Source organism: Pieris napi, chromosome 22 (assembly GCF_905475465.1).
Source record: "Pieris napi chromosome 22, ilPieNapi1.2, whole genome shotgun sequence".
Classification (NCBI taxonomy): Eukaryota; Metazoa; Arthropoda; class Insecta; order Lepidoptera; family Pieridae; genus Pieris; species Pieris napi.
The window spans coordinates 8,603,906-8,627,646 of record NC_062255.1 but is presented as its reverse complement, the minus strand read 5'-3'; the positions used below and the strand labels follow the sequence as shown (position 1 = coordinate 8,627,646).

Here is a 23,741-nt window from a genome sequence, read left to right as displayed (position 1 = left end):
TGCCATGTTATCATAAAGTTAAGAATAACTACCCTAATATTGGGTAAGAAAGAAATTTCCCAGAATAAAACTGTATCTGTGAAAACTGCCAACTCGCGTCAACTAAAGATTGAAGAGCACATTATAAATATAGGGTATGTTCCGATATACACTGCGAGTACTGTATAGTGCTCCCACTGTTCAAAAATTTGTTCCGCTATGGACTGCAGTATACAGCCGCAGCGTCCTAGGAAATATATGACGTCACAAATCCCCGCTATACTTCTACTGCGAGCACTGGCGTTTTCGAGGTAAGGTACTCGCAGTGCTTTGATCACGTGATCAATCAAAACCACTTGAATGCCTAACGGCTGATATAACTTACAGTTTAATAACAAACATTTAAAATTCTAACTTACTTTTTTTGTAGTATTAATTCAATTGACAGTTAATATTAATATAGATTTTTTTAATGCGATAATACTCCAATAATAGTTTTTCTTGTTGAATTGAAAAACTTTGATGCACTCATTTGAAAACTGTGTCGAAAAACGAAGCTGACTAGTATACTGGACTGCGTTCCGTTTTAAATTGTAACCAGTATAGCTGGCTATAGAGAAACGGTTTCACAGTATACTAAATTGACGGTACTCTGTACAGTGGTCGCAGTGTATATCGGAACATACCCATAATATGTGCAAAAAAACTGCTCAATGCTCATAGACTGTAGACATTTTAATGGCGGGGAGTATGAAATTGAAGCTAAAACTTGAAAGTCAAACTACATAATTAATGAAATATACAAATATTTTTAGAAGTTTTTATTTTGAATTACTTGAAGATGATAATTTTTTCCTCAAGAAATCATAAAATCAATTTATAAGTAAAGCCTATGTAAATTTGTTATGGTTATAAAAGTCGGCATAAATGGATTTGGTCGAATTGGAAGAGTTATATTTAGAAAATGTCTTCAAATACCTGATATTAAAGTTAGTTACTATAAAGAAAATAATTATTAATCATTTACCTACTATTATTTATTTTGTATATAGCAAACCCTATTTTCCTTAGATATAATTCATATATTTTAGGTTGTTATTCTAGGTTACTGCAATCAACGACCCGGCCATTGATATCGAATATATTTGTTATTTAATTAAATTTGATTCTACGCATGGCAAACTTAGAGGAAAAATATCATTTACTGAAAATGAGGTTAATATTGACGGTACGTACAATATTTTATGGGTTTATCGAAATCTTAAACGAACACAATTTTTGTTTTTTTTCTACAATTTTGTTCTATATTTTATTTTTAGGAATTTAAGAAATTACAACAAACAACAACAAATTTTATTGATTCTTGCGATATTCGTTATTTGTTTCATTCCTTGACGGGCTCATTCATCTTGACTCTTGAGAATAAAATTAAGAAGTTGAATGTTTGTAGGTATAGATATAGCTATAATATTTCTGATGTTTTTAGGAACGAAAATTAAAATACTTCACGAGAAATTACCTGTAAATATTCCTTGGGTCAGCGTTGAGGTTCAGTATGTTGTTGAGGCTTCTGGAATGTTCACAAGTTTGGAAAAAGCTTCGGTATTGTTATTATATTATAAAATCTAGATACTTGATAATATTATCGCTCTTAATATTTAAATTACAATATAAATTAAATTAAAGAATTCATTATTTAGTTTAATAGATGATTCTCAGTTTTATTCATTGTAGAATTATGTTACGCTAGCCTTGTTGTCTCCTTATCTTATGAATTTGTTTGTTGTGTTTCCCGTGCTCAAACACAGACGGAATAAGCTCTTCCTATCCACCTATTCTGCTCCTGAATTTGGAGCCGAAAACATAATCAAGCAACGACAGCTACGAAGGTCATGCATAAAGGGGCGGCAAAACAAGTATAATTATGAATTAAAATTAACGATATATTAAAAGCCAAGGGTCAAATTGTGATAACTCTTTGTCATTGCCCAGCCCCCAAGATATTATTAACCAAATATTATCTAGTTTATTGACTTCTATTTCATATCATGTGGAGTAAGGTGTAATAATTGCAGTTTCTTACAACATGTTATAAAATTACTTTGCGATTAAGAACAACTTATCGTAATTTAATGTTAGTTCTTCTCATTCTAGGTCTATGGTAGTAATTGTTAATTTATTTTGACATTAAAGTGTAACCGTTTTCGTCTGTCATTAGTCGTCAGCATCTAGTCCAATCATAGATACTCTATCGTTTCGTTAGATCAATCATGCGACATCGTTGGGTCTTTTACATACTGAAAATAACAAAGGATCGTTGCTCGATTGTGATTGGTCGACGTCTTTAGAAATATGAACAATCTGGTTTAAAATGTTTACTCTAAGCTCTCTGCTTCGCTCTATCTATATATTGGGTATCATGTTATGGTAGATTTTTATTTGTTTTAATGAAATCTCCCTGTTGGCTTAAAGTGCCTTGACAGCTCCGCTCGGGCTGTAGCCAGCGTAGCTCGACCGGAAAGAGCTTTTCCTGCCACTAGCGTCAAGGCGTCTATTGAAGCGGAATATTTTAATCATAAGCGAATATTTAAATCTTCTAATTATATCCTTCTAGGGTCATTTAAGCAATGGTGTTAAGCGCGTCGTAGTGACTGCACCAACTCTTGATATTCCCATGCTCATAGTAGGAGTAAACGAGCACATGATTAGTATCGGTAAGTTACAATACTTAAATTATATAGATTTGCTAGTACCTAATAATAATAATTTCCTTTGTAAAATATTCTGTGCTGTTCAGTTTTGATCGTCTGTACATCTGAATGGAACAGTATTTATCTACTGTTATTTTATTAAAGCATTACAAGGATGCTGATTTTCCTAAACAACTCTGCCATGAACTTGGCGATTTAATGGTATCGTAACAAAAGCACACGGCGCCCTTATATATTTGACACGGACCATTCTTTAGTTTCATACTTTGCCAAACTAGGTATTCTTGTATATGTCGTGGGCTTATCGTTAGATTGGCCAGATCGAGATATGCCCGGGCACTTCTTGAAACGCTGGCACATCATGATTCGGCCGGGCATATCGCGATGCGCCAAGTAAAAGGTTGGGCAGATCGACGAGAATAACGTATTTGTCGATATTCCGAGCTAACAACACGGCGGATCGTGAAATAGTTGCATTTCGCGCCGATAGTGGCGCTGTCTTCGCGCGCTCGGCTTTGTTTACGCGAGCGGAAGATGGCGGCGTTACAAACAAGTGAATGTGGTGTTGATATTATCAAAATGAACAGTGAAAACGAAACAAAAAGTGCATTTAAAGAACAATATTACCATCAGTTACTTGATTTCTATGAGGGACATAAAGATTCTTCGCACAGTGTAAAAAAACCATGGACTTCTCAACGTATTTTAGAGGTTAGTATTTAGTTGATAAACAAGTGTTTATTTTTGCATAATAATGTGTAGGTGATGCGTTTCTCTCATGTCATTATGTATTAAAATTCTTAGATTGATTAAGTAACTAATGTTTGTACGCTAAAGTTCCATTTTATTTTTTAGGTTATTGAACAAATAAAAAGAAGTAGGGTGACCATGCAGCGGTTCTCTTCTTCAATAATAATTGGAGTGCAAAATATGATGTCATGGAAACTTCTGACAAAGATTACTTAATTTTCAAAAGAAAAACTGCCGATGATCCTACAGTGCGCATAGTCGCCGTAGATGAATATTTTGATATATTAACAGAAGTTCACAAAGCTGTTGGGCATGGTGGCAGAGAAAAAATGATATATAGTATTAAAAACAAATTTCACATACCGAAAAAAGCTATAGAAATATACTGCCAATATCGCAGACAGTGTTATTTCATCTATTGAAACTGAAAAGAAGAATATTACGACAACCTCGATGGAGATAATCTTGCCTGAAGGGACAAATGTTGATGGCTTAAGTAGTAAAGCACTAACGCTTGATGTTGAGATGGTTTTGGCCGAAATAAATGTTCCTAAAGCATTAAGTACAGAACGTCCTAACAAGTGTAAATTCGGCAACGGCGCTTGCCAATCAAGATCTGAAAATAGAAAATATTGAAACCGCCGAACAAAAACTTGATGCAACTAATTGTTCACCCAGAAATTATACGTCCTGTATAGAAGATTTAGCTTTGCAAACTGTTAACAGAGCTTCTACTAGCAAAGATGTTTTTGTCGTTTCAATTCAAGGGGTTTCAGCCAGTAGCGACACGTCACTAACGACTAAGAAAGCCGACTGCAATACGCAGATTTGTTTGGTTTGTACCAAAGAAACAACTGGAGCTCATAGTTGTAGATCGTGCTTTAAACCAGTTCACGTTATATGTGGTCTCACTGACGGTGAAGAAGGTTACGGGTCTCAGATTTTATGTTTCATATGCAAAATAAGACAAAACATTGCAAAAGAAAGAGCACAAACTCTTAAAGGTACCAAACGGGCTGCAGAAAAAATGATTGACCAAACAGTCAAAAAGCTTCCGTTATTAGAAGTTGGTAATAGCGTCTTGATAAATGTTCCAAAATTTGATCGTGGACCACTTGATACCAAGAACATCGCAGGTAAAATTGTTGACATTAGGAATGGTGTATTTAAAATTGGTACTACTTCTGGAACAATAAAAAACTGGTTCCCGAGACAAGAATTACAAATTTCAGCCAAAGATTATAATGGAGACATTTCTGAATCATTTATAACATTGCGTCATGCAGTCACATGTCAGTCCATGTTTGGAGGTCAAGGTTTCCAGAAATGCTCCTGCAGGCCTGCCAGAAATCAATGTCACACCAAAAGGTGTGCATGTTATAAGAATAATGTTCTCTGCACTTCAAAATGTCATCAAAGTATATCATGCATCAACAAATGATAGATATCTCAAAAAATATTTGACTTTCCTTTAATATTCAATACAAAGTTTATTTTCAACTGATTAAGTCTGTTGTTAGTCTGATTGAGGAACATTTTTTAAGTAGGTACCTATTTAATGTTTATAAACATTTTTTAATTTAATTTCTCTTTCTGCATGGCGGTTGTCGGGTTGTATTACCTATTTCTAAAGATTTTTTAGGTATTTAAATGTTACGAACGTTTGGTTTGTTATCTTATTTTATTACCAAAGGGCTGTGATTGAATGTGCCATTTTTAGAATTTTTTGACGATGTTATTAATGTTTGTCATATTTAATAACAAATAATAGGTAACTATTCTTTGAAAAACTATTTGACGTTCCTATTAATATAAGTTTGTTTTCAACTGATTAATGAGTCTGATTATTTAGTTACACTTTATTATTTAAATAACTCATTTTTAATGTTATTCATTATTTTTTAACATTTTCATTTAATTCTAGCTGTTGCTCGTACGTGCCGTTTTCTACGTGATGGCTGTGTTAACATTTTATTAAACCTTACTGTTTATTTACATATTTTATTTGCCTCAAATAGGCGTTTTGTTATTTTCTCTCCAAAGAACTGTGATTCTATGTGCCACATTTGGAATTTTAAAAAATAATGTTAAGTTAGAGCTTCATAACAATAATTATTTTCAATTTTAATAAACATTTTAATTCTTAACTTTATTTTTATTTGCTAAAACCTTGGACACCCTACATAATCGATATGCCTAAAGTATCTCTGGCCAAATCGCCAAACGTTAAGTGTTGAACGATATGCCCTGTGTTGGATGGCCAGATCATGATGTGCCGGAGTATCACGTTCTGCCTGGGCATATCTCGATCTGGCCAATCTAACGATAAGCCCACGACATATATAAAATATTTTTAAACTGCTTACATTATGAGTTCATAAAAATATTTACAGAATGATATCGAAGTGATTTAAATGTAACCTTTTGGTATCTTTTTTAACGAAGTGTAATTACAACATTAAATTTAAGTGATTATCAATCGCAGTATGACAGGAATTTTTTTGTCTCGTTTATTTCAAGATTCCGAAAAGTATAAACATATTGGATAGCTTTTTACATTTATTAAGAGTAGTGTTGGCCTACTGGCTTGAGCGTGCGACTCTCATTATTCAGGTCGTAGGTTCGATGCCCGGCTCTGCACCAATGGACTTTCAGTCTATGTGCGCAATAAACATTCGCTCGAATGGTGAAGGAAAACATCGTGAGGAAACTGGTTTGCCTTAAACCCAAAAAGTCGACGGCGTGTGGCAGGCACAGGAGGCTGATCACCTACTTGCCTATTCGATTAACATATAATCATGAAACAGATACAGAAATTTGAGGCCCAGACCCAAAAAGGTTGTTGCGCCACTGATTTTTTTACGTTTTTTTTTGTTTAGAGGACAAAGTGTTGTCATGCGCGTCCAGTACCCTGTATTGTTTGGCACCAATAGTCAAGATTTTAGAAGACAAATTCGGTGTAACAGAAGGCTTTGTAACAAGTATACATGCTATGACACCTTCGTTAAAACCCCTTGACAGCCTCTGTTTAAGAGGAAGAGTAAGTCTTTCGATCATGAGTTCGATTTTTTATGTAAGAGTATGTTACAGTATATTATTACAATATTTTAAAGTTACAAGTATTCTTAGAGTTTTCATTGGGGGAAATTTAGATTTATCAACATATTATTTATTCCTAAAGGCATTAAAATTTGTATTCTATTATTTTTTAAAGTCCAATTATCCAATAATAATTTTATATTTATTAAACTATTTTATACACACGAAAAAAGTAATATAACTTACTTTTTTCGTGTGTATAAAATAATTTAAGTTTATAATACATAGAAATCCTAGTTGTATACTGAAAGCAAAATTGTATGTTACTTTCTGGCGGTAGTTTTTTTTGCAATCCTGCTGGAACTCTTGATATCATACGAGCTGTCTTTAAATTTATTTATGAACCTTCTTTTTTAGCATTTCTCTTCTGCCTCGTAATTAGCTACTTATTTATTATATTAATCGTCATTAAGATGAGCGTTTACATTATTATTAATATTATTTTTGTAGATGTAGCTATCCTATGGTAGCAAGTTGTGTTTCTTTTACATTTTCAGCATTGGCGGGACCATAGAAGTATCCATCAAAACATAATTCCCGCCGCCACCGGAGCTTGTAAAGCACTTCATAAAATAATACCACAGATTAAAGATAAATTGTCTGGTCTTGCTTTTCGAGTACCTATTGTTAATGTCTCAGTTCTGGATATGTCAATAAGGTAAGTAAAGTTATCAATATCATGCCCGCTTTTAGGCAGAAGGTTACCTGATTTTTTTCTCTTTAGATTAAACAAGGGCGCTTCAATAGAAGATATTGTGAAATGCATTCATCAATACAGCCATACTAGTATGAAAGATATAATTACGATATCGAATGAGGAGGCGGTATCGTCAGATTTTTTTGGTGAAAATCATTCTTGTATAGTTGACGTTAACTCCAGCTTCCAACTATCATCCAATTTCTTAAAACTGGTTTGTTGGTATGAAAATGAGTACTCGTACGCATGCCGTGTTGTAGATACAATATTATTCTCGGAACGACAATTTCAGCACGTTTTTATACCCATTAATATCGAATCTATGTCAGGAGGCACTAAAACGGACAGATGCAAAAGTATCTTCATTCCTAACAATTATAGTTTTCAAATAAACCCTGATATGATATCGAGTGCATCGCAAGACACTGGCTTTAAAATGAAGTTATTTCCGAAAACATTAAATAACAATACACTAGGTTACCGTTATATACCCAAGCCTCAGACAACTTTAAGACGTGTTGTAAATAAAACGAATGAAGTATTAAAAAGTAACAAAACAGATGATGAAACTCACTCTCAAAATGAGATTGGCCCGCTTTTTCAAAGCTGCCTACATTTGGGTCCCGCTTGTGTAGCACAAAGTAGAGAATTAAGAAATCATGAACAGCTTGAAAAGGTGAAGAAAGAATTCTCCAAAGTTGTGAATATGACAGAAGATTTGTTAAAGAAATCAAGCCACTGTAATAACCAGATAAATAAAAGTAGCATAACTATTCCAGAAATGGAATCTGTTACATTCGATTTGGATGAGAAAAATTCAGTAAACAATCATATTAATGATGCAAAAGAAGCTATTGAACCAATAGTTGCATTTAATAATGAACCTGAAACTAACGAAACCACTGAAAATAAAGAAGTTTATAATATATCTACTTCTACTACAACAATAAATATGCCAGAAGATTCTGCAATTATTCAGACCAGTAATGTCATTGAAGAAGGCATTGAAGATACTACAAAAAATAAAACTAGCAACTGTGGTAAACTTCTGGAATATGTGAAATCTGAAGCAAATTCACTTCCAAGCATTTCTGAAGTAGGGATGTCAGAAAATCATATTCCACACATAAATCTTCCAAAGAGTGACAATAACACTATAAAATTAGGACAAGAGGATATCATTTGCAATATAGTACAAGTCTCTAATAATGACAGTACAATAACGGGGATTATAAAGGATTCGATAACAACACAAATTATAGATGTGCAAATAATAGAACAATGTGAACCACCTCAAATATCAGACGCCAATTTAGGTCTTGAAAGCAAAAATATTGATCCCATAGGAGAAGAAATCGTTTTTCCTGATAAAATATATTCTGAAAACGTTATTTCTGAAAATGATGAAAGCGTACCAACAAACGTTTGTAAACAAAATAAAAATGATAAAAAATACGTAAAAGATCAAGAAAAATCTGAACGACTCATTAATAACGTACCAACAAATCAAATGGTGGAAAGAATTTTACATAAAATAAATAGAATGGATGTAACCTCAGCTGGAACATCAAAGTGCGTCAGCCCGTGTTTATCAAATAGCAATTTTAGACCGCGGAAGAAACAAGATATATTCGATAAACTGGATAGCGCTTCAGGGTCCGATTCAGAGACCTCCTTCGAAGAAAAGAAATCCCAAGTAATTAACATAACAGATTTAACTAATTCCATCGAAGACATATCTCGTTTAGATAAAATATGCCGGATTATTGAAATATCAGACGAGTTATCAGATAAATTGTTTTCAGCTTTGAACACCGAAACACTGAATAAAAACAAAACTTGGTCGTTCAAAGACCTGTGTGAACGTATCAAATTGGATGATTTTTGTAATAAAGTGTTTGGTCCGTAAATTGTTTCGTGAAATAAAACTAAATTTAAACATGCATTTTATTTATGTACAAGGTAAAAATATAAAATATCACATCTCATTTACTTAAACTATCAGGTACTTGTATTTTAAAGCTTACCCATTATTATGGAATAAGGAATCGGTATTCCTTAGAAGCTTATAGTTAAGTTGTATAATCGTTTTAGAAAATATGGCGTTGTCTAGATCTATGAAGTCTGCTATAACGACATTAACAGATGCTGAGCCGTTAGTTTTAGGTGGTCCAGGAGTAAACTCAGTCAGCTTTGGGTAGATCTCGTTTTTGACAGGCTTAGCACATTTCTCTCGTAACGTTGATAGCCACCTGAAAGTTCATTTTATCAAAAGATAGTTAAATTCAATTTTAGTATTATGATATCTGTCCGAATGATGGCGGCCTGAAAGCATCTTACTCCCTTATATTATACATGCCTCTTCGATTCTTGGTGAAATAATAATTGTTCGGGTGTAATAAACAGAAGGCTTATTATCTATATTCTTAAATATCAATGAAATAGGTGCAAAAAATAGGCAACAGAACGGTTTAAATTTTTTTTAAATCTAAGATAAAAATGTTCAAATTTAAAAAAAAAATCACGTTCTCCGTATAACGCCAAGGCAATAAATTGATTGACACTTAATTAAATAATTTGCAATATGGAAGCGAATATAAATATACTACATTCATAGATCATGTAATCGCGTACAACAATTATACTGGCTATTGCGATTGAAATTTACTTTACGCAATTAAAGATAAAATACATGTATAAGAAGGTATTTCCGAGAAACAATAAGTCAATATAATGATAATTTTCCATCACTTGATTTGTTTCAACCTATTAATAATATTTTATAATATGCGTGATATGCCTTAGTAATAAACTTTTTTATGCAATTTCCATCTCTCTCTCTCTCTCATAAATCTGTAGCGCTTCGCGACTGGGATCTCGGAGTAGAAAAACTCAATATCGCTATCGTTATAGAAGTTTACAAAGTACTGTATACTTATGTGGAAATAAAATTTATACATTTAGTTAGGATACCATTTGAAATCGTACTGATGTTAGTAATCTATATGTTATATAAATTATTATTTTTCACTAATTGGTAATCTAAGAATTCTCAAATCTACTTGAACACTCAAAAATTTCAACAAAATCGGTAGAATTGAATTATACATGTTTCTCATAATTGAAACCTTCCCTGAACTGCCACAAATTTTCAAAATCAAATTAGCCAAATCGGTCCAGCCACTCTCAAGCAATTCATTTATATATGTATTTGTATATAAGAACTCACCGGAACAAAATAAATGCTGGTGTCGGTGTCAAAACAGCCTGATGCACAAAGCCCATGCCCGGATGACGTTTTACGTTTTGCAGAAATTGCAATAACGCACTTATACTATCTTGCTGTGGCCAAGGGGATGGTAACATATTGGATTGCCAGAGTTCCCCTGTCGATTGCACTGAGGGGTTTCGATATACAACAACCACCTGTAACATATAGATAAATACTTTTAATTAACTAGTAAATACTGAGATAAAACCACCTCTTTGGTTGCGTTCAACATGTTGAGATCCTGGGTAACATAATTTATCAAGTATAAACGATAAATAACAAGTCTTACTAAATGCTTGTATTATATTCGTCTTTTAATTTGAAATACTTTTATAGATTTTATTTTATTTATTAACACTTCGTTGCATATACATAAATATAGTACAATTGACATAATTAAATAAAAAGGAGAGCAACTTTATCGCTTTCGAGCGATCTCTTCCAGGCAACCACTGAGGTTTCACTTCTTAAGCAATTGGTTAATAGCAATAAAAGGACTACATTGCATGTCTAAAAAGACAAATGCAGGAATATCATCTATACCTAACGTGACCAGACGTCCTGTTTTGAACGGGACTGTCCCTTTTTCCAATTACGTTTCCCGGTGTTCCCGAAATGAAGTATGGGACGCAAAATTGTCCCGTTTTCAGAAACCGCACGAAAATTTGAGAGTATATAAAAAAATCGTGCCAAGAGTTTTATTCTTATTTGAAATCGTCACTAGCTATATTAAAACAAATTTGTTCTTCTGATAAATATAAATAACACTAAACATTTTGTAATTCGTTACTTTTAAGCCAACAAAATTTTTCTAAATAAATAACTTCAGTGTTTTTTTTAATTGACTACTTATTATTTGACCTAAATTAAACTAATGTCCCGTTTTGAGTCAAAAAATAAATGGTCACTTTATCTATACCCCATGCAGTTTTAGCCACGTTAATTCGATCGTAGCGTGGTTTTCTAATATAGCCTTTTTTTAAATTCCTGCCCTAAAGCCCAAGATCCAGATATCGATCTTGAGATAGCGCCGTCAAACTGAGGGAAGCTCTCGAAAGGAAATAATAATTTCCGTATTGCGACATTTCATATTGATGGTCAGTTCTTATATCAGGGTCTATGTTTTTTACTAACATCGTACCTTTATAAAGGTGAATTAATTTTTAAATTTGTACAGTTTTACAGTTTAGAATATAATCTATAAAATAAATAAAATGATAGTAAATAAAAAAGACAAAAAATTGAGTACCTGCTGTCCTAATCTCTGAAGTGAATTCAACGTAATGCTTTGAAGGTTTTGTATTCTTGGTACAAGTTTTGGTCCAAACATATTCAATAGATACCTTAAAAGCTTTTGATGGTCATCCGCAGTAAATCCATAAAAATGTTGCAAATCCAAAATCACAACCTGAAAACACAAAAATATCACTGACTTCAAAAATCCTTGAAACTTGCGTAAGAGATAAATGATCACTAATAATTATTTTTGTTAAACCGAGCAGCGCTGGCCTAGTGGCTTCAGCGTGCGACTCTCGTCCCTGAGGTCGTAGGTTCGATCCTCGGCTGTCCACCAATGGACTTTCTTTCTGTGTGCGCATTTAACATTTCATAATCATTGAAGGGTGTGGAAAACATTTTGAGGAAACCGGCTCACCTAAGACCCAAAAAGTCGTTGGCATGCGGAAGCTACTTGCCTTTTAGATTAACAAATGATTATGAAACAGTTACAGAAATCTGAGGCCCAGACATAAAAACGTTCTAGCGTCACTGATTTATTTTATTTTTAATAATTATTTTTATTTAAGAAATTATTTTGTGTTTTTAAATACAATACAAATTAAATACAATTGTAAAAATATAACTTTTAATATTTTTGAATTGAAAACTTCAACTTGCTTTGGTGCAAGTCAAGAGCTTACTTTATTGTTAATTCTGTTAATTTTAAACAGGCAAATAATATCTTTTTTTGAAGTTAACTGCTAAATGTTTAATTTGGGCTTTCCAAATGCAAAAGTACCCCACTAGCCCCACAATTAGACAGCTTCAATTTGTTACTGATAAATAAAAGTTTAAACAAGCTTTGGTTGATAACTTAATGTTTACATGCTTTCTTATGGAATTTAGAATAAATAAATAGTACTTCTCCATTTTGTATGTTTTAACATACCTCTCCAGGGTGGGAATTAATAAAATCCTTAATTTGATGTAAGGGCTCCGTTATTTCACCTGCATAAACTCCATGGGTAAAGTAAAAATGATCGGAACCTGTCTTTGTTGCAAGCCTCAGATCAAAATATCTGAAAATAATTATATAATTATTAGTTATGTATTAAATGTAAATTTTTGTCAGGAATAAATAATTCATTGATAATAAATTAATAATTGAAATTCAAAGCGTTATCAATTGAGTGCTTGTAGTGATCAAAAACATACTTTATTTAATTTATATAAACAAAGCACTTTATTTACAGATAGATAATTTTTAATACATAACTATATTAATTCACTACCTAATGCCCATTAGAAGTTGTTGCAAGGCATCTATGCTTTGAGTTATTGTCCACCTCAATATCGTACCTTTGAACAAGGGGTACAGTCTTTTGAGAATTGGTTCAGCATCAGGTGCCAAATCACTTGATCTGGTTATAGCATATGTCATTGAATCATGGCTTCCTGAAATAATATTTTTTTTTAATCACAAACATAAAAAAAGGTTTTTTTTTAATAATATTCCAATATTGAATAAAATGTATACAAGTAATTAAACCCCAATAACATAGCCCCAACCATAAACCACAACATAAATGTTGCAGGACACATTTTAATAAAAAATATACTTTTATAGTCAAAAAGCAAAATAGTTTACCTGGTATGGCAATGTATATAAAAGGAGTATTTTTAATTTGTTCTGGCAGCTTTTTCATCCAATTCTCTAAATCTATTGTCTGAGCAAAACTATCTTCTCCCATTGTGATAACTGAAACTAGTTTTAATAATTATAAGCCTTTTATAATTTATTTTATAAACAAATGAGGTCAACTGATGCAATAAGTCCGATTGTAGGTAATAAATAAGAAACAAAGTCTTTGTTCAGCACCTACCTTCTAATCACAATGCTTTGTTTTCAAGCTAAATAAATACATAATAAGTAAATTGAAGTTACAACTTTATCTTGATTTTCTAATCAAATTAATTTCGTGAATTAAATGAAAGATTTATACATAACTTTTAAATATATAACACTATGTAAGATTTAAGCAAAAGTTGTTAGCTGTTATAAAAACTTAAGTAGAATTTGGAATGAAATGAAAGAATGATTTAAGAAAAAAAAAATTTAAGTACAATGAAAAGCACAGATTAATAGTGTGTGACTGTACTTGACAGTTGACGAGAAATACTAATAAATTTCATTCATTACTTTGTTTAGAACAGTGATTCCCAAAGTGGTCTATATCGACCCCTAGGGGTCTATGATAACCTGCAAGGGGTCTACGTTATCGAAAAAATATTGGGGGTCCATGAAATGAAAATGGGGGTCTACGATAGTGGATCTCAACACATACACTGATAGTATCTATTTACTTACATCATACTATCTTATATTATCAAAACATATTACATTATGTTGACTTATTGCTTATGTTATTTTATTTATAGTTTATTTAATGCTACGTATATTTTACATAACAGATACAAAATTTTATTTTGAGTATTTTTAATTTAAATTCAATTAATAAATGTATAAATTATAATTATTTTTTACTTTAAGTTTTTAACACTAAACTTCACTACAGTTAGAAATTTACAGGAAATCAATATCAGGAAAGTAGGGGGTCTACCCAACACTGAAAAACATGGCAAGGGGTCTACGACACAAAAAAGTTTGGGGAACTCTGGTTTAGAATAAAGATTTGAGGGAAATTTAAAAAAGGCAAATATTATTTACCGTTAGGTTTAAATGTTATTTTATGAATACCGCAACACACATTGGCCATTCAAACCTACAATTCTACGAAGAAATAGATGTGTTGTCCTACGCACATTTCAAGAAAAAAGAAGAGTTTTGTTCAAATTGTTTAATTACATGCTATGAAGATATAACGATAAATTGAATGTTATAAACTGAAAAAAGTCCTTGTATATATATGCAAATAACGAAATTATTCTATTTTACGTCAAATTGTATCTGGGTAAAATATGTACAAAATTTCACTTTTATTTGTATATTTTAAAGATATTCGTGTTTTTATTTGAATTACAAACTGTAATTATATTTGTATTTACGAAATAAATCGACTAATGTATGTGTTACTTTACAAAAATAACTCAATTCCTATAGTGTAGTAAATATTAGTGCGAATACTCAGCATTTAGGACACGGAAGATATAGTGCCAGAATTGTCAGTGGTTAGTATCTCAAAACCTACCCATTGAAGAATATAAAATAGGAAATAACTTATTATAATTTAAACTATAACATATAACGCTTTTAGAAAATAATAAGCGCGTAAGCATATTAAGAAGCAGGTTCAACAAGTTACCTAAGCATAACTGGTATTTTATCAGTACATAGATGTAACGGAAACTTGTCAACCTGCTTAATTATCACAGGTTTTTATGTTATATCACAACAATTTCGTTTATAATTTAGGCACTTGTAAAATCTCTAAGAAGAAACAAATTACTTACACAAAAGCCATATTAGCGCAATTTTCATCTTGTATCTTATCACTTTGTAAATAAAGCACACAAGCTAATTGTTATTTGCACTGGCGAATAGGTATGGATAAATCTGTGATTATAAGATATATGAAGGCAACATGCGATTATTGCAAGTAATATTGTGCTATAAAAATGTTAGAATCCTTTGTTTGAAGCTCGACCGTAATCAACTGATTTAGGTTTTGATTTTCGTATCGTATTTGGTGAAAGGTTTGCGACTTTTTATTGAATTGTTGGTTTTACTGATTTGGTGCTATTTATATGACCTTGTGTTAATGGGTTTTTTCATTGTATACTGCCTTAAAAACTAGGAAAAACAAAAATAGTAATTGTAAGTTTCGTTGCTTGATACGAGTTGTATTTTATTAAATTAGTGCCTTCTCGTAAAATATTCTAGCCTATGCTTTTTAGTATATTTTAATGGTAAAGAAACTTTTCATATCAGTTCTGTAATTGTGACAAACAAACGCAATCAAATATTTATTTATTCACACCTCGCATTAAAAAGAAACACAAATAATATAATAAATAAAAATTATTATATATGAAAATATATAAAGTATATATATTATGCATCGGGCGGCCTTATCGCTAAAAAGCGATCTCTTCCAGGCAACCCTAGACAAGACGTGCATAACCAAATGTTAGGTATATAAAAAAAGATTAAAGAACCTTAATCTAAAGTAATACAAAAAAAAAACTATTAATAAAACAAACCAAAAACTAAGAAGCTAATCTCACGGATTCATTAATGGCGATGCAATACAAAAGAAAAGGAAATACAACAATTACACAAGTAAATATTGATCAGGATAGGATATAGTTAGGAAATGTTTATGCAGAAGAGTTTTAAAGATGATAGGGAGGTAGCCAATCGTATGGAGTCGGGCAGCCTATTCCACGACTTAATGGCGCAGATACTAAATGAATTGCCTAAGAAGGATGAGATGTGGAATGGAATTCCCAATAAACATCTATTGGAGGAGCGTAACATATAAGAGCCTGAGAATTTGAAGTGATTGTTAATATGATGAGTTGAAGGAGATGAGCATCTGATGAAATATTTCCTACTACACAGGTTTAAGCTAATTACCGCCATCAGAAATTTATTTGACACAGGCCTTCCTCCATCCATTTTGAGTCATATTAAGTGTTGTTACTGCATAGGAGAAACGATATCCTGACCTGCCAGTTTTGTTTTACTCTCTGTATTCGAACATCCTTTGTTTTGTCCATCTAGCACACCTCTATTAACATTAGAATTATTCATTGAGAAGAAAGACCGTCAGAATTGAGGTAATGTAAAAAATATAGGACGCCTTTTAATTTTAATGGATAGTTTTCCTACTAGTTCCAACGTGCGACTCCCATCCCTGGAGTCGTAGGTTCGATCCCCGATGTGCAATGGACTTTGTAATATTGAATGTAATACTCAAAAGTCAAAATAAATTCATATAGCTAACAATGTACACTTATGAACGTCAAAAAAGAAATATATATTAAATGCTTCTAATTTCTATTTACTGCCAGTTCTTAAATCAAGGCAGTAGAACGGAAGAGAAGAACTGGCAATAAACTCTCCGCCACTCTTTTTAATCGCCAAGTTTTTGTAAGGAGCTGCATTCATTACACTATATAGTGAGGATTCGCAATTCGCATGCCTTAGACCCGATGACGACGGTACAAAAGGTTGATCACCTACTTGCCTATTATAAATTACGGATCAGATACAAAAATCTGAGGCCTAGACCTAAAAGGTTGTAGCGCCATTGGTATATATTATTTTAATATGCGCATAACAATTATGCGTCAAGGAAAATACTATTGTGGATCTTCAACTGCGCGTGCGTCACGAACTTAGTAATTATTGAAAACGTTTCCTTATAAAAACTAATAAGTAGGCCTTACGTGGGTTTTAATATGAGGCTCACAATAAATATATTTTTTAAAATTTATTTTGCGTTTTCTAGGTTACCGCGATTACAACAGGACGAAAACTAAGATCACCGACGAGCTAACCCACGTCAGTCATTTTCAATTATTAAATATGTTTAAAAAAAATAGTGTGTATTATTTATTAACTTGAAGAATAATTCGTATTCTTTGAATCACTGCAAAAAGTACCAATTTAAAATATACACTAAAAGAAAAACAATGGAAGTAAAATTAGCTTTCAATCTTGTGTGCGTATAATAGGTACCTTCGTTCTTCATAATATATTATGTCAAAGATAACTTGGAATAATTAAAATCGTAAAAAAATGTAAAGAATACCGCACACTTGAAGCCAATATGAGCCCTTTAGTTTAAACCACACTTATAAATTGTAATTTAACATTCTCGTTTCCGATAATGTCCAATAAGTATGTAATACCATAATAATCTCTCAAAGGCCGGCAACGCACCCACTAAAAATGGGTGTCTATGGACTGCGATGACTGTCCTTTTTGGGCTCCCGTAGGCTCGTTTGCCCCCGTATTATATATAAAAAAACCTAAGTGTCAATTAAATTTACGAACTCTTAAATAAGTCAAGTTACTTTTTCCTTAATCCAGCGTCGCAACCCACTACCCCTAATGTTATTTTAGTTATAAGCTCATGTTTCTTCATGCTCATGTAGCTTCAAACAAAGTATTTCATTTAACATATAGCTGAACATATCCATAAAACAACCGCCACAGAAGTTAACACGTGCATCAATCGATTTTAGGACGTCTTTCTCAATATGGTTCTCTAAATATATGATTTTATTCGTCTATTTGTATATCAAAACGCAATTATAAAGCCTGCATTTGATTGGATATGGTGTCTGTCTTTTCAATTACTACACTATTTAACGACTATTTTAATTGAAGTTTAAATGGCGTATAATCTAAGCCATGCTAGGTTATGTATATGTGTATCGTAAGTAAAAAGACATAATATACAGCCTTTTGATGTCAAATACTTAAAATAAATTCAGTGGGAATGTTCATCTGTTATGTAAAATACAGCAACGAGAAAATATGATTTCTATTTAAAAAAAAATAAGTAGGTATATTAATTTATAAGCTCGATAAGGACATGTGTACATGATGTTTATTAGATTAAATGGCGGATTATTTTCAGTATCTAGCTTTATTTAAAATAAATTAAATTGATAATGATAGATTTATACAGATTTTGTAGAATAACGATCCAAATCGGTCACTTGAGTAGTTCGTTCACAAACACAAACTTGTGTGATCTCATTCTATTCTCTATAAAAGTTTGATATTCAAATTACAATTTTATTTGCATTAAAAGTATTAAATATTAGATCAATAAAACCTACCCTTTCATATAATTCTGATAAATAAAGACATACTACATTTTTATAATAAGATGTCCTTCGTCCTTTGTTTTGACGGGGACTGGCCATCGACCTGAAAGGGATCCGCATTTCGCATTGTTTGTTTATTTACGAAGCTGGTAAAATGTATAGTTACGCGAGACAAGGATGGAGCTACAAATGTAACACTAACACGAAGTTCTCCGAGAATCAATATTACCAACCAATCGTATCTTATCGTTGTGCGTTTGCTCCGTAGCCCGTTCACACTTCACGGTTCATCAGGCGGCAAACAACCCACTTCAAGTTCATTCATTCATTGCTTCATATACATTGCGACTCGCGGCTCGCAGATCGTGCCTTCCCACATTTTGCTTTCGCTAAGCTACAAGTGCACCACGTCATTTAGTTGTCCGTATCTTAACAAAACGAAGTCTAGCAAACAAAAGCAGCGAGACGTATTATTAAACTGTAGATCTCATTAAAAACTTACCTAACGATCGTTAATTATTTTTTTTACAATGAGCAAAATACGCTCCGGTGTGAAGTAACTGCGTGTGAACTGTGGTGACTGGTGGTCTTATATTTACGAATCGTCATTTCATAGCATCGGTGTTGTCGACGGCACAAAACTGTATAATTACTGTGTTATAAAACCTGTGAGATGTTGGGGAAGAATATTAGTTAATAAATTGGACTTTTACGACTCATTGGACTTATTGCGAATGTGTATTGAAACGTTTATCGCTATCCACGGGCGCACTGCTATGCGCCACGATTTGGTCCACTTTATAAGGCATACATCTTCAGATCACTATTGCGAAGGAGCCCTTTAGTTGCTGGAACTGGTAAGAAATTCCTACTGTTTATAAAGGTAACAATATATATATAACAATAACGTTGGTACACCTACCAAGGAGTCCTAAATAAATAAACAAGCTGCCACTAATAAGTTAACAACGAGGCAGTAACAACTCTAGTAATTTCCACATACATATACCTTTAATGAATGCATAGTAGTATTGCAATCTGGCTAGGAGCCTGGAATGCATATATAAATCTATAATCCATCGAGTACAGTGGAAAATAACGTGAACGCTACTTTGGATACAACATGATATTTCCATTTCGCATTATCTAACTTCTTCCAAAAGTCATTCGAGTCAAATTATTTCGGAATAAAATTACAAAATATTAATTAAACGTGTTCCTAAATGTTATTATTGTGCCAGTTGTAACCGGTTATAAACACGAGGCCACCACAAAACCAAAGATGGATAGAAAGCGACTTCACGCTGCTTATAAGCGCTTGACTCTGGGGTTATCATATTTAGTCTCGGAATACAGACAATTTGAAACAATGACATTGTAACAAATTATAATACCTATTATTAAACGCAGTCTATTATTAATTGCGAAATGTTATAATAGTCAGAACACCGACCAAGCAAAAGAAAAATATTATGAACTGATAAATTTATAATAAGTAATCTTCCATTTAAAATACGTAATATTATCGTGGCTTTTAGATTAAGTTGTCTTTTAAAGAAATAAACAGAGAAGGACTTGTATGGTTTTCTATACCCAAACCTACAATTCAGCAATTTTTTTGCGTGCACAATTTCGTGATCTATAAGCGGTCTTGATTACGTTTCTATTTATATCTATAATGTTATACCTATATGATGTACATAACTGTAAAAAACAACTGCATATTATACTAATATTAATGCATATTTACTTGCTTCGTTTATGCATTTGCATTCGTATTTATATCCGTGTTGTTTACCAAAGAGAGTGAGTGAGACTCATGAATTATAGATAACACGGCAATTGGTGATGTAAAGTGTAAACTGAACTTAGTTGTTTTCACATTACGGCTTTATATAACATTTCGATCTTTGACTGTAGACCTCACTAATGGACAAATTGTTAAATTAGGTAAATTATTAAAATTATAAACGGAATCTTGATAATAATAGAACAAAATTTAAATATAATATCATTTGTTAAAGCTATAAACAAGTGAATGATATACACAGATAATGACAGATGCAAAAAGAGGTGTGTTTTAACAAGATAATAACGTTCTGTAACACACCCCTTTTAGGGTATGGAATGTTTCGGAGTTTGGTTTAATAAATGACTTAAAACAGATGACCATACTAAATTAAAATTGGCAAGGATAATTAAGTCCAATTCTCAGAAGTTTCTCACCATCCCCAATTTTACCTTCCCGTACATTGAAGTACTTATTTTAGGTACATATTATAGTGGTAAAAGATTATTTTTATTGCCTTGGTCACTCTGATTTCTATTTTTATTTAAAAAATAATTTTGACTGGGGTTAGGCCGTGTTGGATACACCGTCGATTTTATAGACGTGCTAGTGGTATGTGCTAATATTGATAGCACACATGGATACGTCCATCCATTCAGGGTTAGTCGCCTAGCCACTATAACACTGCTCAGTAACATTTTTAAAACCGAAAAATATAGTTCAATATTTTTGCTCAAATATAATTTGTCCGTCATGTGTTATTTGGCTGACACATTTTTCCTGAAGGTGCGGTAATTTTGTTGACCGCAATATTTTTCTTCGAAATCATTACGAGTTTATACTTTCTTCAACTTACAGTACATTTTGAAGTATTATTATTTGTTTATGCGATGTTATAAGGAACTGTGTCTGGTTTTGCTAGGCCTAAGGGTTTTATTTCATTACTACTTTCAAAATGATAATTTTATAGAATTTATTCACTTATTTTAAATCGATTGTTCCAGGTCGCTGTTCATGGCGTTACTCAGTATCAGGGGCGACTGGTACTTATTTTTGTGGATTATATATTGCAAAATCTACTCGGCAATTATAAGGCTGGTTGGCAATCACTGCCACGGCGGTGATAAGGCTCGATCCGTGATAAGCGCCGGCGGCCAGTCGTCAGGAGGCCTCCACAGAGTGCGCACGCGTCGCAGGAAACATCGTGTGAAGCACACAGTTGCACTAGTGAGGAGACCTTCCTTGAGAAAGATAGTGATGGCACCAGGAGCGAGTCCAGTTCAGGCAATGATGGAGGACAAGGAGAAAGCACTGCACTGTGCTCTTGCGAATGGTAAGTGCCAAGTTTACCTAGTAAATTTACGTTATTACTTCGGCTGTCAAATATCGATTGGATTTAAAAATATAGCATTGACAAAATAATTATTTGTTACTTCCGCGGGGTTTTGAACCACCTTGACGAGGAGGTCATTGTCAATGAAATGAAATCGACACACAACGATAGACCGTAATCTACGAAGCATACTTTGACTTGTATTAGCTCTCTCTCTTTAGTCGGTAGCTCATTTCTGAGCGTCATGTCCAATCTCAATTCAATCTGTTTCCATCGGTATCTATCCAGCGTCTCTCTTATAATCTTGAAGTCAACGGGAATGAACATCTGTCGAAGTAGACATGGGAAGAAATTGGCTGTGCCAAAAATCAATCTGGAATTATTTAGGAAAAACGCATTTTGTATGATCAAAATAATTAAAAGATCTTCCGACTAGGGTCTTTAAAAACCGACTTGGTGTATTACTTTTGGAAAAAAAAATATTATTCAATAAATGTTTATTTGCGTGAGACTGTAGTTGATATAAGTTTAATAACGTATGATATGTACGATACAAATATTGTAAGAATTGACCAATAATGTAAAATTCCTTTAAATACAAATTTGCGCGCCATTGTGTGTGGCAGAATATGCGAATTTACGATTGTACCACCTTACACATTTTAGTACCATATTCTTGCAATAAATAAAGTATTATTAAAAAAAATAGTACAGTGGACGATGAGTCTTTCACTTGATCGGTCCATCTGGTTGATAAACGGCCACTTGATCTTTTGGCTTCTGTGTTATCAACCACGAGCAGATCCAAGTTCTCGCCTCTTCGCAGTGTATGGCCGAAATAAAATTCATTTTTAAGTTTGGGTGCCTATGTTAGGCACTAGTTTTTGTGTTCTCAATTATCGTATTACTTATTTTAGAATTGTTTTGATGACCCTTAGCGATGATTACCCGTTGCTGTCCGTATAATTTTTATATTGCGAAATATTAAATTAATCTCCAAGTATGACAGAAAGACCTTGATATGAGTATCGACCGATTTACTGTATATTTAAAAGCCGGTAACGCGTTCTCGACCCCTCTGGCATTAAGAGTCCATGGGCGGTTCTACAAAAAAATTAAAGTAGGCTAGTATATATAGTTCCGATGAAAACTTCAATAACTACTTATTTCCTGTCACACATGTCAACATATTGGCTTCGTACCAGAACGTGTGTAGTGAAATTTTATTCAACGTAAAAAGAACCAAAAGAAATTGGAGCAGAAAAAATATTTTAATGTTAACTTAATTTTTTTACTCAATTTAACGCCCTTGAATATTAACCTCACAGTTATTTATTATAGAACATTAAGAAATAGTAATTTTATTAATTCTTGATGCATGCATTGTCTTTTACGCTGATAGACCATTGTTAATGTAATGAATCCTTAACCACAAAATATAACATTTGCTCATGGTGACGGTGAAAGAAACCTTTATACCAAAATAGTACTTAAAAATCGACCTGCGTCAGATGATTATTCACTCGAACGAAAATTAAATTATGACAAGTAGCAAAAACCTCTAGGTCTAGTGTCAGGTTTTGGATGAAAAAATTCTTAATCTATATATATAAAAATGAAACCCGTTTTCCGTTGTCACGACATAACATGAAAACGGCTTGACCGATTTGTCTGATTCTTTTTTTATAATATTCCTTGAAGTACGAGGATGGTTCTTACGGAGGGAAAAATTTTAAAAAATTAAGTGAAAAAGTCTTAAAACAACACTTTTCTATATTCCCATACAAAATATTCGTAATAATATTTAAAGGCAATTTGAACTTTAATACCATATCATAAAGTTCAAGCGTTAGTGGAGGGGTTCCGGGAAGGTAAATTTTTATTTTTTGACATAATGTATTTGTTATATTATCAACTTTTTTATTTTATCTTACTAGCTAGACCGGTGTCCCGAATAGCAGAATAAGTATTAAAAAAAATAAAGAATCGACTGTTAGGCGGTACGATGTTCGCCAGGCCAGCTAGTAATCAATAATTGCGACTCATATCTGAGGTCGTACGTATCCCCGGCTGTGCACCAATGGACTTTC

At 32.7% G+C, this 23,741-nt stretch overlaps 3 protein-coding genes across 7 annotated transcripts in view; 2 read left to right on the top strand and 1 right to left on the bottom strand.

The window, feature by feature from the left end:
• The first annotated feature begins 730 nt into the window (after positions 1 to 730).
• Positions 731 to 9,179, top strand: LOC125060779. 2 transcript variants are annotated; one of them, XM_047665842.1, is made up of 7 exons: positions 731 to 968; positions 1,084 to 1,207; positions 1,466 to 1,581; positions 2,594 to 2,693; positions 6,320 to 6,480; positions 7,037 to 7,197; positions 7,264 to 9,179. In XM_047665842.1, exons 1-7 carry the CDS (start codon positions 885 to 887, stop codon positions 9,143 to 9,145), a joined length of 2,628 nt encoding a protein of 875 aa, XP_047521798.1. In that variant the 5' UTR covers positions 731 to 884; the 3' UTR covers positions 9,146 to 9,179. The 2 variants fall into 2 exon arrangements, with proteins under 2 accessions (XP_047521798.1, XP_047521799.1); XM_047665843.1 differs by lacking the exon at positions 1,466 to 1,581 and having other exon boundaries at positions 1,071 to 1,207.
• LOC125060781 (PI-PLC X domain-containing protein 3) lies at positions 9,170 to 18,867 on the bottom strand. 4 transcript variants are annotated; one of them, XM_047665847.1, is made up of 7 exons: positions 18,763 to 18,867; positions 13,374 to 13,490; positions 13,018 to 13,180; positions 12,675 to 12,804; positions 11,757 to 11,915; positions 10,466 to 10,662; positions 9,170 to 9,488 (listed from the first exon to the last, which is right to left on the bottom strand). In XM_047665847.1, exons 2-7 carry the CDS (start codon positions 13,474 to 13,476, stop codon positions 9,260 to 9,262), a joined length of 981 nt encoding a protein of 326 aa, XP_047521803.1. In that variant the 5' UTR covers positions 13,477 to 13,490; positions 18,763 to 18,867; the 3' UTR covers positions 9,170 to 9,259. The 4 variants fall into 4 exon arrangements, with proteins under 4 accessions (XP_047521803.1, XP_047521801.1, XP_047521802.1 ...); XM_047665845.1 differs by lacking the exon at positions 18,763 to 18,867 and adding an exon at positions 15,197 to 15,406; XM_047665846.1 differs by lacking the exon at positions 18,763 to 18,867 and adding an exon at positions 13,609 to 13,767.
• A 38-nt stretch (positions 18,868 to 18,905) lies between these two features.
• Positions 18,906 to 23,741, top strand: part of LOC125060780 (6-phosphofructo-2-kinase/fructose-2,6-bisphosphatase-like) — a 32,548-nt gene continuing 27,712 nt past the window's right edge. The window contains exons 1-2 of the mRNA XM_047665844.1: positions 18,906 to 19,386; positions 21,323 to 21,651. Coding sequence (XP_047521800.1) covers positions 21,333 to 21,651 — 319 coding nt within the window. The 5' untranslated portion in view covers positions 18,906 to 19,386; positions 21,323 to 21,332. The remainder of the gene's footprint in view (positions 19,387 to 21,322; positions 21,652 to 23,741) is intronic.